Source organism: Rhipicephalus microplus, chromosome 4, assembly GCF_043290135.1.
Source record: "Rhipicephalus microplus isolate Deutch F79 chromosome 4, USDA_Rmic, whole genome shotgun sequence".
NCBI classification, from domain to species: Eukaryota; Metazoa; Arthropoda; class Arachnida; order Ixodida; family Ixodidae; genus Rhipicephalus; species Rhipicephalus microplus.
In genome coordinates this window covers 21,562,074-21,579,033 of record NC_134703.1, presented here as the reverse complement: position 1 = coordinate 21,579,033, position 16,960 = coordinate 21,562,074, and the positions used below count along the sequence as shown (strand labels likewise).

Here is a 16,960-nt window from a genome sequence, read left to right as displayed (position 1 = left end):
CTTTGTGTTTTCATGGCAGATAAGCAGAAGGCCCAGGTCCAAATTTACAATGCTTTTTATTCCTTAAGTGTTCTGTTATTCATCCGCGCTCTTTCGTCAATTCCTTTTGAATGAGCAGCAGCTCGAGTTGTTTTCACAAATGGGTCACCAAAATGAAGCAGTGAATCAATTTAGACTGATAATTTATACACCGAAAATAATGATGTCGTTAATTTAGCATCATAACAGGTTTAAATCACACAAGTAAAAACATAGGTAAAGATTAAAATTTTTTAAAGTTTCTGGCCGAGATTTCCATTTATGTCATGGGGACGTCGAAGATTTCAATTTTCCGGTATTTCGACCTTATTTGAATTTTTCGCACAATGTAGTATCTGCATGAAATTTTTTTCGCATGTTTTAACTAAGCAGTGTCAGAAACATCGGTGTTGGTCAGTATAGTAGAACACCTGATGCCCACGCGGAAGGCCTGCTTGCGATGCTGGCCTGCATACTGTTTATTTGCTATTACCGTGATTGTTCGCTTACAACCAACGATGCCGGCACAGGAATTTCTGCGAAACGAGCTCTCTGACGCTATTAGTACACAAAACTCGAAATCGGCTTTTAGGCAGCTACTTATATACTTTTGTGAGGAGTAATGACGCCACTTCTCTTGAAAAAAAAAATTGAGCGTGGAGCCGGAGCTGCTTCAAACTTCCATAGTACATAGTAGCTAGCATACTGCATAGTAGACTACATAGTAGCAGTTATGCACTGCGTGGCTCGTGTGTGCTATCAAAAAAATGTGAAGGGCACACGTTAGTACTGCATGCACGTAGATACCTTGCTCGATTTTGCCATTCCGAGCAGAACATTTATTGCGGTAGGCGTGAGCATCGGGGATGTGCAAGGTGCGCCCAGCATCTTCCAAGACAGTGAAAGCTAGCCGCCTTGGATCTATGATTTAGCGAGATTCTTGGAGAAGTGTGGCAAACGGTGGGCTCGTTGATTATTCGTGCTCTGGTTGCGCATTTCATGCCAAATCACAGCGAAAAAAATGTGGCTGACCAGAAGTTACTATTTTGGGGTCAAAGGTGGTTCCATAAATTTAATGTGCTCTGTTGCATCATTGTCATCTCTTCTTGGGACCACGAACGATTTTAAGTATCTCAGCACAATCTATCGCTCACTTACACGAGGCTGCTCTATGCGGAACAGAGGAGATGAAATAGAATTTCGTGCCCGATGCCTCGAAGAGAAAATTTGGAAATGTTGGACGCTGTATACGCATGTAATTTCAAAGATTGTATAGGCCTAATGTTTCGTTCCCCTACGGGATTCCCTGGCATGTATCAGGCCTTACAGCCTATAGCCGGGCCAGATGCTGCTAAATCCAGGTGTGGGTCCCGCCAACAGGGTCGCCGTAAGATCATCCACTTGGCGTTGAAGACGCTGCACTTGCTGCTGCGATTGTTCGATCTGGCGATCCAGCGATTCGATGTAGTTGCGCAACTCTTGTATGCAGTTATGGTCGACCAGCCGTTCAGCGCTCACGCTAAGGCCACAGCCTTGATCACAGTGAACCTGCCGCTTGGGGCATTGCTCGCGCTGGTGCACGGACAGCTCCGAGGTACGCATCTGGACGCCGCAGTCTGGGCATGGCGATCTGCGATGCGGGCACGATTCGATATGGCGGTTCAGAGCTTCCATGGCGACCTGCAAATATCGCGCAGGTTTCTTTTACTACTCGCTAAGCGTGCCTGTCCAGCTTAGGTACGCAAGTGCAATTTTTTAAAAGTAGTTACGTAACTTTACGCACGTCGCGTTTTCGGTGTCAACTTGTAGTTATCAACAGGTACCGTCTGATACTGCAAGGAAGGGGTGAATAAATATATTTTATGTTTATTAGCAGCGCCACTACTGAGTGAGATTTAAAACGGGTACGAAGCCAACCAACTCGCAACGCTGCCGCAAGGCCACTTTACGCGATCGCGCCCCATCTCATCCCAAGGCCACACAAAACGGTGACACAAAATTAAGCTGACCTTTCATCTGCTAGGCGCATGCGTATAGTCGTGTGTTCATCACTAACATCGTCGTCACTTGCGTCGTCAGTGTCGGCAAGCGAGCACTGAGGAATTGAAAATTGCTAGGATTCGCGATGTCGCTAATCATTTTCGCACGAAGGAGAGGAAAACTCACAGCTTTGCAGCAAAGGCGAAGCAATGAACGCGATAGCAACAAATGGGAATGTCACGCGCAGAATGGCAAGCAGATCGAAACGTTCTCCGCGTTTCTCACGCACAAATAACGCCCGAAACGTACTCACAAGTACAGATGAACGCGAATAAGCGTCTCAGTTGTTACTTCGCTGTGTCTGAAAAAGAGCGTCCTTTTCGCAAACGGAGGCTTTGCAACGATTGCAGTGACCTTTGTGCGCCCGGTAATTACAATGGAATTGTTCCAGTCAAGCCCAACGCCAGTCAAGACTTATAATACTCTCCACTGGGATATAAGGGTGCTCGAGAGATCGACCACTAGCTCCCCCCGTCTCCGCCAGCCATAGTGAGCGTGAGAGCTTCGCGCGCTCATTGCGCCATCTTGCTAATAATACAAAGCACGAAAACATCGCGCTTTGATGTTTTGATCACGTGTAGGGCCAACGTGCTGGGCTTCAATCACGTGACGTAATGCTTTCTTATCGATTTTTCTTGCCTCCACGCATTTTCGCTTCAATCTTTACCAAAATATTCATTCTAAAATCAACACCAGTATGAGAAGCGACGAGAATACACCTACACACGCCCACTTATGCTGTGCTGGCTGGTATGAACACTCTCTCGGAGAGAATGTACGGGGAAGAGGCCACAGCTGGAACCATTCGAGGGCACGGACGGACGTGAGTACGAGCCACTAAGCACTTTTGCCTTAAAACAGCACCGTCAGCACCTCTATTTTTAAATGCGAAACATTTCTTTGTGTGCTGCAAGCACTTTTGGCGTCTATCTATCTATCTATCTATCTATCTATCTATCTATCTATCTATATATATATATTTATATATATATATATCTATATATCTATATATATATATATATATATATATATATATATATATATATATATATATATATATATATATATATATATCTGTCTATATATCTATATGTCTGTCTGTCTGTCTGTCTAGTGATTCGCTTTGCGTGAACCAAAAGGTGTGGAAGGTAAGTGACGAATATGACGCGCTGATCAAGACATGAAAAATTTCGAAACCCCGTCGCGTACGTTGTCAGACACTTTCCGCCAGGCAGTGGAACAAACATGCAGGCGGGTATATGTGCCACAGGTGATTTGCACTTAGTATCTACCCAGGAACGGCGATAACACACATTGGTAATCTGAACGCCTGAGCGTTAACAAAAAACTGACAGTGGCGTTGTTAACACGACGAATGCAAATAATAAATGTCAGAGTCCCAGCAGATATTGAACCCCAGCATTCTGCATGGCAATCAAGCATTCTACCACAGCGTCACGCCAGGTCTTTAAACTACTCTCTAAATTGACTCTAACGTTCGTGAAACATCAATTGTGGTTGCAGAGCTGGCTATCTTATTTCGTAAAGATTATATATGTGCTCGTATGATACAGCCATGACGTTGGGTTAACGTCTATTCTAGTTAGTGGCCATCCGCTGAAGCTGTTTTATGCATCAATGTCTAGGGCTACCATCCTCGCGAGCACCAGCTCTTCACATCAGCTTATCGCTTCTCGTGTCGCCAATACTCAATGTTCTTGTTGGCATCGTTGCACAAGTGCAAACAACTGGTTGAACTAACATCTGCGACAGTCAACATATGTCCGTGCGTGCAACATTTGTGCATATATTTTGCGTCATTTCATTACGTGTCGCTTGGTAAAGATTACAACAAAGTCACCTTAATTCCCTTCACCCTTCGCATAACGTCGATTTCAAGGTACGTGGGATGTGCCAAATTTTTGCTGTGTTTGGCTTTAATGCCCCCGTTCAATGTATCGCAGAGATGCTTCACCGCGACAAAGACATTCCTTCTTGCGGTACCCTAAACGCCTCTGGTTAAGTTAGGCACAGCTGTTTCGCGACACGATCGCACGTAATGCCGTAGAAATCAACGCTTGGAATCGTGACACACTGACGAGCACATGACAAATCGTGCGAAGACGCAAGATTCGAGATAACCAACAAATCAAAGTAAAGCCGCTGCAAGCAATCGCCGTCAGTCGGCACCGCAATGACAACACTGACATGTTCGACGTTTTCGTTACTAGCGCATCACCACTCAGCAGCTTTGCCCTCGAAATAAAATAACTTCTACGTAACGGACGCAATTCATACTTCACTCAAAAACCGTATGCATTTTAAGCAATCACGTGAAGGCCTTAGCTCGAGCCTGACATTTTAGGTCACTGCTCCTTTTAATGTAAGTAAATGCACTAAATGGCCCCGAAACAGCTTCTGAAAATACGAAAAAATGGGTGTTTTATTCTCTCCCAGTGTTTCCCGTTCTCGAGGCACAAATTGTGACGTCAGCAGAGCGAGGAAACAGCCTGAAGGCCAAACAGGAATCAATTTTAGAATTCATTGTGTTGAATGTGCATGGCTTCAGTCTTAATTTTGATCAGACTCGCATCTTGGGCGGGTATTGTGATAGCGGCGCTCAAGAAATCCGCAAAGCATTCGCAATTCATTCTATTGGGCCATGACGTGTAAGCTCATCATCGATCGTACCAACCGAAAAAGATATCTCTGACTTGATCATTGCATCATGTACTATTTAGGACACATGCGTAAGGGCTTTCTTCCATTTTTGTGATTTCTTTTTTTTTTCATAATGCGCATGTATTTGTGAACCTACGAAATAAACGATTATGTTGTTAGTGAAAACTCGCGTCCCTCTCTCTCTTGTCCCATGCGTCTGCGCTGTTCCCTGGTAGGAAGCCAAGCCAACAAGCTGAAGCTTATACTCTTTTTAAATATGTGTTAGTGCACGTGTCTAAAACGCAAAGTGACGGACGAATGATAGTAATGTCGGAGTAGACACGAAATAAGAAAAAAAGGGTGTCTATTGTCCTCGTTAGTCCTGACTTGCAGCGTCAATGATTTTTTTTTAAAGAGACGCGTTAACTCTGTTTACTCTCCCCCACATTACCGACGAGAGAAAAATGATCTCTGAAAAAGAGTTCGCCTGCCCCTTTAAGGAGAGTCATTCGTGGTAAGTCAGGACTAAAAAAAAAAGTCATGAACTTCTCTTTTCTTCTTAGAATGTAGGAGAGGCTACACATTTCGCGGCAACGTGTGTCAGCTGAAAAAACAAAATCTGCAGTGTCACACGATTCAGCAAGACATCTTTAGAAATCTTTACTCGTGAAGAGCGAAATACCGAATAAGGTACGCACCCGGGCGTTGCAGCCTATGCCGTGGTTCGGGCACCTCACGTTGAGTCTAGCAATCATGTTGTTCACGATGGGCACCACGGGCATCAGCTGAGATGGGGTGCACCTCTGGCGACACACGGGGCAGCTTCCGGCACCGAGGCCCGTACCGTTCACCAACCAGCCGTGTATGCACTCCGAGCAGAACACGTGGCGGCAGGGGCATTCGACGGGTTCCCGGTACACGCCCAGGCAAACCGAGCACACCAGTTCTTGCGGTGGCCTGGGCTCGAAGTTGTCCACCGAGTAGACGGACGCGTCTGTGGGCAAATCTGTTCGCCGACGGGTGACCCCGGTGGAACTTGGCCCGAAATGCGAGCTGATGGGAATACCGTTCGTCCAGAAGTCCCGCCCGAACGAGGCCATTGTCAATTTGCTGCGAATGAACGTGCATCGAAGTGCTGTTACGCTGGCATAGTTATTCCTGGTGAGTACTTCGGCGAGACTTGCACATTAGAGGAGAGTAAATAGAGCGAGCATGTCTCATTCATTGCGAAATCACTGCGCCAAATTGAAGTCGGCATTGAAGTGGACAAATGCAACCAGCTGATCACTGTGTTTGAAAATTTTTAGTCACTGAGCTTAATGCCATTAGGCGCAATACCGTGACTGGCCATTACGGAGCGATGCCTTTGCTTGAACGTTTTGTCTCACCGGTCTTTCCCTGCTATGTCACAGAACGATGCCTGTGAACATGTTGCTATTGAATCACGTTGATTTACTTACCTTTTTGAGCTGATTCGAGACGAACTCCACCCTTTGCCCTTGAACTCTACCCTTTGCCCAGCTGGTCGTGCCACCTGCGCTCGAGCGCTTCGCGAGCTAGTTAGCCCGTGACCAGAATAATGATGATTGTTGATGATATGATGATATTATTGATAATAATGATAATATATCATTGCATGTCCCTACGAGGTAGTATATAGTAAAAAAAAGAACGCCAGACCTATGCGGAAGGCCCAACACAGTCACAGCGAAACCTAGAAGAGCGGCCTTTCAGAGCATTTTCTAAACAGTCATTGGCTATACTGCTGCAAGCCCACTTGCTTTATACCCACTACGGCATTAATAAAAAATTTTCTGTCGTAGGCTGGCATTCGCTGGGCTATTTTTCGTCATTCTTCTGAGAAACGTGGTATCCCCTAAACTATTGCGAGGAATTTTACGCCAATTGTTCATGCAGTGGCTGACGACAATGAACAATTATGCCCGAAGTGCGTATGCACCACAGTTAATAGGTGAACAAGAACAAGCTTTTGTAATGGGTTGGAGTATTGGACGACTCACTCGTTACGCTATTTGCGATGCGTGACGACTGGTTGTTCCTTCGCGCTTTTAAAACTCTTTATACGTCGTATTAACGCGATTGCTTTCCCGACATCAAGCCTGCCTAAGGCAAGTTTGCCAATAAGTCCCAAGCACCGGCGTGGTTCAGTGGTCGGATACTGGGCAGGCACCCAGTGGACCCGGGTTCGAGCCTCTCTGTGACATTGGTACTAATCTTTTTCCTAATTTCGTGCGGTGTGGTTACGGACAGCGGCCGTGGCGGCGGACAACTACAGCGCTGCGTGAGACCCGATTGCATTGTGATCTCATAACACGTTTCTCAGTAAAAAAAAAAAAAAAAACAAAAGCCGGGCCTGCCCTTGCTGCGGCAGTCTAGTGGCTAAGGTACTCGGCTGCTGACCCACAGGCCGCCAGATCGAATCCCAGCTCAGACGGCTGCATTTATTGCATAACTAATGGGAGAAGGCAGCTTTGTGTATTGACGACATTCCCGGCTTCTCACTTAGAAAGCGTGGTTTTTTTTTTTTTTTTTTTAGTTTTGACATCAGCGCTGTTACTGTTGCGCAGGAATCTCCAAGTACAAAGAAAGTGAACTGCCTGGATCTACGCAATCATAACGCCCCGCCGCGGTGGTCTAGTGTCTAACGTACTCGGCTGTTGACCCACGGGTCGCGGGATCGAATCCCGGCTGCGGCGGCTGCATTTCCGATAGAGGCGGAATTTTTGTAGGCCCGTGTGCTCAGATTTGGGTGCACGTTCAAAAACTTGTGATCAAAATTTTCGGAGCCCTCCACCGCGGCGTCTCTCATAATCATGGTGGTTTTCGGACGTTAAACCCCGCATATCAAAGTTAAGCTTTCGTTGAATTTAGAGCACAGTCACAGCAACAGGACAATTTATCCCTTAGTGATACTAAGAATCCTTGTCTGGCTGCGCTGCTTTCGCAGTACCACACTGATCGAGTTGCCTCCCAGAACTTTTTCTCTTGCATGCCCAATCATTTATAACCCTTTACGGCCTTAAGTTACCATGTTTATTATCATAGCAATTGGTATGTCTCTTTTATATAACTAAATACAGCATCATGTATGCCCCTGCCGCATTGCTCAAGCGCCTACGCCCACAGAGAGAAGAATGCCGATGTAGAGAGCTCAAGGCCACTTATTTAAAAAGGATGGTTTCAGAAATTTTCGCCTTATGTTTTGATATCTGCTTTATGAATAAAGAAATGATCTATATTTTCTGGTTGATTACAGTAGTTACATTGGAAGAAAGGATCGAATCCAGGCCTGTGAAAGTAAACACTTAATCACGGTGTTCTCAAGCGCAGTTTTGTTAGCGCGTTTGATAATGGAGGCTGGCAGAATTTCAGCGCTTGGTGACAGTTGTGTGAGCAGTCCACGAGTGATGTTGACAAATAAAGAACTCGATTACATGTATTCGCAATGAACGTTTTGTGGCTAACTACTTGGAAAAATGAAATGCGTGTGATACAGTGTTGTCAAGTGTTGATGCTTGCGCGCAAGTTACAATTATGGTTCTGAGAGCTATGCACATGTGGCGTTGTGGAGTACATATACTACTACACGGATCTGTGAGTAATAAACTGTTGTTGAAAGTCAGCGCTTTGCTGTCTTGATTTAGCCTTCTCTTTTCTAAGTCCTTTGTATGCGCTACCAAATGTTATCATGCTACCATACCAACAAGCCCACATCGCCATCCTCGTTGACAACCATGGAGCAACATTTTGTTCAAACAGTCGCCTTGCAAAGTCTCAAGATCATGCGAAACCTTGAGGACGAAGTTTTATAGGAAGCCATACTCATCGTTTCATGTTGATTGATTTCCCAGACTTACTATATCAGGGGGCGATAGTGTTGCTAACTAATTTGTAGAAGCCTTTTTTGTATGATTCCATAAAAGTAATAATTCTTGAGATTTCACAGCATGCTCCTGATGGCACTGGTGAATAATTTATGGCTATGTTAAAGCTTAATAGTAGTCCGGGCACGCCTGTCCGAGCACGGCTGCATGCGGGGCTTCAATGACTCCTCAAGACTGTTGGCGACTCCATTAATCCACTTGAAAAGACCGAGAAAGCGACGCAGTTTGTCATTTACTATGACTCTGAGAGCTATAGTCGAGCACTGCTCGTCCCCACAGGATTACGCCTAAGAACGTGGTGAACGCTTCCTCCGATAGCATTTACGTTTGAGCCGTAACGTGAGTGCCTGTGTTACGTCAGACCATAAGCTATATTCTTCACATGCGACTGTACAGTCAACGTGTCTGTTAAACTCCCGCCATGATGATCTTTTGGTAACGATGCTCGACTAATGACCTAAAGGTAGCCGGATTGGATCCCGACCGTGGCGGCCGCATATCGATTCAGGCGAATTGCTTGAGGCCCGTTTGCTTAGATTTAGATACACGCTAAGAACACCAGATGGTCAAAACAATTTGTATCTCTCTATTACGCCTTTATTTTCACATCTTTGTTTTGAGACCGAAACCCCAATAAATGCTATTAGTGACGTGCCGAGTAAGCCCACAGTACGCATCATCCATTACTTTTACTCTAGGACGTTCATATCCGCCTCTAAAGACATGGCTCGAAACCAATAAATGCGACGCAGACAAATATTTGCGGATGGCTTGGCGTGAAACAGATTCTCGCAATACGTGGGATCTACCGGAGTTATTTACTGAATGATAACGCCTAACCACTAAGGATTCATACTAACTCTCAGTGTATTCCCCGAGGTCACCCAGTTTCCTGCTACTGTGTAGAGCAAAGAAGCACACGTCAAAGAGGAATTATTTTCATAATGCTATGACAGAAAATTTCTTAAACGTGTATCCAGTCTTCAGAGTTATAAAACTGAGACCTTGATTCACATTAGAGACAATTGTATCAGATGTTTTCCCACATATAACTGAATCTGCACTCGCGTATAAACATTATCGGTCATATAATTACAAATGTAAATGCTTCGCAGCAGCATCATATTGAACCAAAATTATTCTCTACGCAGTGCCGATTAAGCACACAGGTCATAGCTCCTGGTGAAATCTTTAATGTGTATGCACAAGACAAATGTATCATTGTCCACGCAATAAATAGAACTAATAGCGAATAAAATGTTGTGTGGACACGGATAGCTGTCGAGCTCTTTTCGTAAATTTTCATAAACTTTCTGCAAGCAACACATTACAGCTTTTGGTTACTCTGCTAGTTCCATGTTTTGATGCATAAAATGGTGTAGCTGGCAATCCGTATATTTAGGGGATCTGAATAAAAACCGGAATTTATCCGAAAGCTGAAATTGTGGTGTGCAAGTGGCAAGACTTACATTGTTACAAAGACGCTAACATTGTTACTAATCGATTTCTTACTCCTACCTTCACACTGAAATGTCGACAAACGTTTTACTTCATGTTTGCAACTTAATAATCCTAAAGTGGTCTTTCAGAAATGTTTAGCATGGTCAGAAAACATCGCCGATATCTAGCCGAGGTTCTAGAGAACACGTGAGCCAAACGTTATAGCGCAGTGTGCACGTGGCCTGAATTAACAATGCTCAGTCAGCTGGGTATCGTTTGTTTATCTACTAATGATGCCATAGACCTAAATTAGCACGCAATAAACCTAAAGCCTGTGGTTGTTGCCTTATTTGAGCATCGTGAGCTGCTTAGTTACTGCAGCCACCGTGGCATGGCGCGACATACCCTCACGCGCGCTCACAATCGCACTGAAAGCAAGCCGCATGCTTGAAGAAAATAGGGCTCACGGTTATGACGGGTGAGTGACGCAACTTTTAAAGACGATAGTCTTTCTTGGGGACCTTCGACGGAAAAATTTTGGTCTGTCTGTCTTTCTGTCTGTCTGTACATTTGTGTGTTTGTCCACTCTTAACAGCATCGGGTACTTGAAGCGGCCGACTCCATCCGCAGCGCCCACCAATGTTGCTCAAGATTCAGCGTTCATACTTGTGCAATCATCCATTAAAAAGCTATTGCGCATGTCTGGGGCACCGTAACAAGACGCATATATTCTGTATGTGCGTCTTTTACTAGAAAAGACATACATTAGTCATTTTAAGGGCCGTAGCGCTTATCGCGCTGCGCTGACCATGCAACGCTTGCACGAACAAGAGAATGTTTCCAACGCTTTGCTAAAACGAGACGGTGGTGGCACCTACCCGTCGCCTTGCGTTCTACACCTTATCACCTCTGAGACGGGCGCACACACCCGTCTCAGAGTCGCGAACTTTGTTCTTGAAGAGAACTGCCAGATGGTGCTCATGTCTCACGTGTGACGATTTGATGCGCTTGTTCGCCTCCGCTGCACGCTCGAGACACTTTAATGCAGCGCCTCCAGAATATCATTCACCAATTTTCTTGTGCAGAACATCAAATAAATGTTTTGTTCACTCTCTCCACACGCAAGACTATTATAGTCTTTCGACGGCATTTGCAGATTACCATGCAGATACGGGGCAAATTTTTTCCCCTGTGCCATTTTTTCCTGCTTAGTTTCCAGCGTTCTTGTCGGACGAGAGAAGGGAGAAAGCCATTACAGCGTCCCACAAATCCCTGTAACTCCGCTCGTACTAGACGGAACCCAACAGTTTTTGCGCAGTCAATTCTTGAGGCAATAAACTCCTTTATTGAAGCCGCTCGATGGTTGCTTGGGAAAGTGCTGCACGGCCCTTTTAACGTACATTGCTTTTTTTTTCTATTGTGGGATAATTCTCATCATAATCAAACAAACAAAATGTTCTGGAATCGAACAAACAAAATGTTCTGGCATGCTCGAAAAAACAGTTTGCCTGTGAGCGAAACAGTGACTGAAGATTTGAGGAAAATTGTGTAGTTATAGTTAAGTTGTGACAGGACGTTAACTGTTTAGGCAGATATCTCATTGCTACAGTTCATATAAAGCGGGACACTGAAACGGAAGTCGAGAACATGCACGCCTCGTGCCACTGCGGAACGGTGGGGGGAGAAGTGCGCTGTTAGATTGATTTATGATAATGATTATCAGTTACCTTATCATGCTACCACCGTAAACGTCTGGAGCTTACTGAGCAAAATTGAAATTGAAGAAATAGCGGCATTGTACATTTGCAGATTAATGTAGCATATCCCACTGCTATCAACTTTTAGACCCACAGATAAATAGCTTTGTGCTAAAAATTCCCTGTAGGTATATAGTCCGGAAGGAGCCTTGCAGTGGTGGCAATCAATTTAGGTCACCAACCGGTGTTCTTCTACGTGGACCTATTTCTAAGTACTCTTACACTGCGGCCAACCACGCTTAAGTAGTGCGAAGACGATGCTCGAGCACAGTAGCCTAGCCACGGTGATGCGTTCACCCCCCCCCCCCCCTCGGAAGCTTTTCTCTCTTACATGTGCATACTTTATATACGCACGCATACAAACACACACGACCTCCCCTTCATCCCAGGAAAACAATATATCTGGTTACGCCCCTGCTGGAAGAGGTCAAGTGAGGTCGATGTGCTAGTGTTTTATTATTCGAGTCCGACGAACTGAGGCTAACCAAGTGTTCCAATCTCACAATTATACTATCTTACGCCAAGGACGCCATAAAAAAGAAACCTCAGTCGTCGGTCTATTTGATCAAGGCCAAGTAACTCACCTCTTAGCTAGGATTCAGGACGAATGGCACCCGGCTTCTTGTCTCCCAGTGCTCCCACCAAGCCGGACGGGTCGCTGATGCTGGTGCTCCATGAGTTTTAGACGGTGATGATTATTTTACATTATATCGTTATTTGTTTAGTGAAAGATAAAAAAACATGCGCCTGCTCCACTGCGGCTCATCAGTTAACAGCGAAATTAACTTTAAGTGAAATCTCAATAACGGTAGAGGCCAGAAATAAAATACTACTGCTATGAAAACAACAAAAGGCTGGAAATGACACATGATACTGTTGATGGTGATAGCGATGGTAATTATTGGTATAATGATTATGATGATAAAGCTTGTTTATTGGATTTCAATGCTTGTATTTTCCTCTAATTTGAAAGTCCGGCAGCCGCTTTTGTTATCACTTAGGCCGTGCTAAACTTTTAAGGTTGATGCTAACCGGAATCACATTACAGAAGCGCACTAGAAGCGATCCAAAATTGTTCAGCTCTATGACTACTCTCCCACCACCAGCATCATAAAAAGTTTCCAGAAAAATATTAGTTTAAAATGGAAGTTCGACATCTCTCCGATGCAGCTGATGTCATCTATTTTATAGAAGCATACAAACTGTTGCTCACATTAAGAGGCAACTCAGGTCTATGAGATCCTCAGCATGACTAACTCTTCTAAAGTAAGGCCTTCGAAGAGACTTGGAATGGCACATTTTCTTCACAGTAAAGGTTGCGAAAGCATATACCTTGAGTCCTTGATTTTAAGCGCAGTGTATATGCAAGTTCAGATTTGAGTGAGATAACGCAAAGCGACAGGCGATAATGCGTCGAGCAGTAAAATAATGCATGTCGTTTCGTTGTCTGTTTCTGATGCACGAGAGCAAAGGTATCCAGACAAGTACCTTTCTAATATCTGTACAGGTTTAATCGCAAAAAGACATTCTCGCTCAGTCCCGTTTCCGGATTCCCAGTGTGATGTCCTTGGCAGTGAGGACGCTAAAACCGTTTTGGAATTCCAGAGGAACCTGCAAATAAGAGTAGTGTCTCGATAACTTTTTCTGCTATTACAACCCTAACGAGACATGAGATTATAGATCAGTGGTTAAAACACAGATTACGAAGGGATATATATACTCCAACATTGGCAATGGGACGCCCCTGTAGAAATTATGGGTCACTTAAAAAATTTTTGTTCTTTTGTGAGTCGTCAATTTCTAGCTGCTACTTTTTACGGACATCTGGAACTTCATCATTTTTTTGGTGCACGTTCCGCGCTCAAGTCAATCACTCACAACGAAGGGTTACATTATCCGCAAATAATTTATCAAATGGAACCATGGCACAGAGTTTCGTATCATCGCCTTTTATATTTCTTTGTACCATGGTATATAACACAAAATAGAGCCCGACAAAAACAGTAGTACGATTTCAAACCGCCTCATTATTCATCTAACGTTAGTGTTGCAGTTGCTCGAACAGTTACATCACCCAACAACCCTTTCTCGCATATATCACGTGTCCGCATCTTTTTTTTTTCTTTCTTTTTCAACACCAAGCGTTAGCCTTATTTTATCCGGTGCAATATTTTTTATAGTGCTCACGCATTTGTATTCACGAATCCATAACCTAGCCTGACCACGTAAATGCGTATTCTCTTTTATTTATTAAACAATGTCAACCTCCAAAGCTACTCCCAGAGTGTCGCAAGAATTTCCCAGGTGGCTTATCTGCTGGAAGCTATTACCGTGCGCGTTCTTTGAAACCAGATGATCTTGACACATCGTTTTGTTTGACCAATGTCCTCAGGCTGCTACGTTTGGCTGCTACGTTAGTGGTATATTGCCACCACTTTCTTTTCGCATTCAGAAAAGTTTCGCTCATATTCTGTTACGAATGATTTGTTAATGTTTTTATTTGTTCATTGTACCTTTGCTGGCATGTGAAATTGGACTAGGCGTCAACGTGGCTGTGTGTACGTTAAACAGTGCTGCAGCTGCGAAACTCAAAAAAAAAATTGTATACAAGCTCTAATATACCACTACCCAATAAGCACTACTTCTATGAAGACACATTTAGCTTTCGTGCTTTACCGATTCCTATAACGGAGGGATCAACCAAGGTTATACATAATTTTTTTTTCACTCTTGCCTTTCCCTCTCTGTCACTCTTTTCCTCTTTTTAGACCTTTCTCTCTCACTTTCCCTTTTTGTTTTAGATTTTTTTCTTGTTTTCTTCATTTTTTTCGTCTAGTTCTGTCCAGCTGTCCGTTATTTCTATCACTTTGTGCACATGCTTCCTTGTGTCTCTTTCTCTGTCTGTGTGTATCTCTGTGCTTAAACTTTTTTGTACTTCCCGTCTCTCTTTCTGTTTTTCCCCACGTATCTTTTTCTCTTCTTTCTTTCTTTGCTCTATCTCTGCACTCGTTTTATCGTCCGTCCCAGTCATAGCGGCATCCCACGTTGGACATCCACGCCGGGAGAGCACGCAGGGCGCGTGTGTAAGGGGGGGGGGGGGGGGGCAAGGATAACATGAAGAGGACAAAGATAGCGTGTGGAATTCACGATGATGATAGTCTTTTGTAGAAGTGAACAGGTGTTTGTGAAGCCTAAATAACTCCGCTATCAAAACTGCTTTAACATAATGCATGTTCATAAGCGACCTTTTTGCGGTTTCTGAGACAGTAAGAGAGATAATATTTAGAAAGCACGGAGGTCGGCCTGAGCTAGTGCGCTCTAGCCTGGTACTCTGCACAAGAAAACATTACACGGGTGAAAAAAGACAAATTATGGGTGACGATGGAGAGAGGAAGACGGTGTGTACATACAATCATCGCGTTACATGGTGATTGAGCTAGAATTTGGTGTGCCGTCTTGCGCTCCCAAGTAAATATAAACTGCTTTTGTGATCACACACTGCTGACAAATACCACTTTTACTTCGTGTAGTCATGCTGATTACGGCCATTGTTGAAGCTAGAGTTTTTATTGCGACATGTGAAGGGTGCAATCACAAAATAAATGCGCTGATGTTTTATACACTTAGAAGCGCTCGCAGTTACTGAATGCGTCTCTGGCCCGTTCTCCTGCCGATTCTTATAGAGCGAGAACGGATCGACGACAAAGAGAGGAGAAGGCAAGCGCTCGTCTTCTTCTTGTCCCTTTGTCGTCGTCGTCTTCTCGCTCTAAAACAATCGTCATGTCATACCAACTAGCTCAAACCACCACGCTTCTAAATTACGTTCTCCTGCGTTACCAGGTTGTGCGGTAGTGCATAAAAGTTGTACAGTCATGGACAACCTAAGCTGAAACTAAATAACAGCAGAGGACAGATGGAAGGTTGCCACGAGATAAAACATGTGTTCGAGAGTGCCCTGCACTGCGGCCATGTGAACAGCCGCTCCCGAACACACGTTGAACATCGCCGCAGCTTTCCCTCGTCACGGATTGGCCACGCCACAGTATGTAATCGACTGTTGTTATTTTGTTCCAGTTTTGGCTGTCCATCACTGCACTAGCCCACCAAAAAAAATTAGGTTGTTTGCAGAACAACCCTGTTTAATTTTTTTATATGTATTCTTAAACTCGGAGCCCGTCTGTGATGGCGTAATTTTATTTGCACTTTGCATCATGCATGGCATGGGCAATTTCTTCATAATATAGTTCCGAGTAGTTTAGATTCACACTCAGCGATAGCTATTTCTTCTTTTGTCAGTTACATACAGTAGGTGTGTTTGTTCCCAGCTGAATCAGTATTCTCTATTCAACACCATTGAAGTTTATTTGCTAGCCAGTTCTCACACGCGCATTCGCACTCAAATCTGCACGAGTGCGTTTGCACAGAAGCATAGGTGTATGCAGGCACAGCGTGCATTAAGGCTGCCTTCGATGTTTTCTTCGTCACGAAGAACACCAAGAGATGTTTTACACAGTACCAAACATTTCGCTAGAAGAATAACACGAGGAACAAATAAACGTGGGCGCGCCGCCGCGGTGGTCTAGTGGCTAAGGTACTCGGCTGCTGACCCGCAGGTCGCGGGTTCAAATCCCGGCTGCGGCGGCTGCATTTCCGATGGAGGCGGAAATGTCGAGGCCCGTGTGCTCAGATTTGGGTGCACGTTAAAGAACCCCAGGTGGTCGAAATTTCCGGAGCCCTCCACTACGGCGTCTCTCATAATCATATGGTGGTTTTGGGACGTTAAACCCCACAAATCAATCAATCAATCAAATAAACGTGGGCAGTAATTTTTCGTGCATGCTTATAGCATCCATACTCCAAGTTACTTTTCACCAACTGCTAGCTTATGGTTAAATGTCCTGCAACATAATCGTGCACATGGTCTGCTCGCGTACGCAAGGATTCCTACTCACCTTCGTCTTTTCCGTGCGAACCACCTTGACGTCGCGAATAGTGTGCAGAATAGAAAGCTTGACAGCTTGCAGGGCGAAGCGCATGCCAATGCAGTTTCGCGGCCCGGCGCCGAATGGCAGATACGTGTACGGCTGGATGGAGTCCACGTTCTCGTCGCTGAACCTGCAACGAGCCGGGGACCAGTTG

At 44.6% G+C, this 16,960-nt stretch overlaps 2 protein-coding genes across 3 annotated transcripts in view; both read right to left on the bottom strand.

The window, feature by feature from the left end:
- Positions 1 to 37: 37 nt before the first annotated feature.
- On the bottom strand, positions 38 to 13,170 carry LOC119171548 (RING finger protein 151). Of its 2 annotated transcripts, none has more exons than XM_075892283.1 (3): positions 12,406 to 13,170; positions 5,418 to 5,829; positions 38 to 1,698 (listed from the first exon to the last, which is right to left on the bottom strand). In XM_075892283.1, the coding sequence occupies exons 2-3, from the start codon at positions 5,817 to 5,819 to the stop codon at positions 1,342 to 1,344; spliced, it is 759 nt and encodes a 252-aa protein (XP_075748398.1). In that variant the 5' UTR covers positions 5,820 to 5,829; positions 12,406 to 13,170; the 3' UTR covers positions 38 to 1,341. The 2 variants fall into 2 exon arrangements, with proteins under 2 accessions (XP_075748398.1, XP_075748397.1); XM_075892282.1 differs by lacking the exon at positions 12,406 to 13,170 and adding an exon at positions 6,180 to 12,393.
- Positions 13,171 to 13,310: 140 nt separating this feature from the next.
- Positions 13,311 to 16,960, bottom strand: part of LOC119171697 (uncharacterized) — a 58,846-nt gene continuing 55,196 nt past the window's right edge. Inside the window, exons 28-29 of the mRNA XM_075892066.1 lie at positions 16,774 to 16,936; positions 13,311 to 13,432 (exon numbers count right to left, since the gene is read on the bottom strand). Of these exons, the coding sequence (XP_075748181.1) occupies positions 13,355 to 13,432; positions 16,774 to 16,936 (241 nt within the window). The 3' untranslated portion in view covers positions 13,311 to 13,354. The remainder of the gene's footprint in view (positions 13,433 to 16,773; positions 16,937 to 16,960) is intronic.

Coding starts and splice junctions, on each gene's coding strand:
- LOC119171548 (XM_075892283.1), bottom strand. CDS start 5,819: ATGGCCTCGTTCGGGCGGGACTTCTGGACGAACGGTATTCCCATCAGC. Junction 1,699..5,417: donor GCATAGGCTGCAACGCCCGG/GTGCGTACCTTA, acceptor CGATATTTGCAG/GTCGCCATGGAAGCTCTGAA.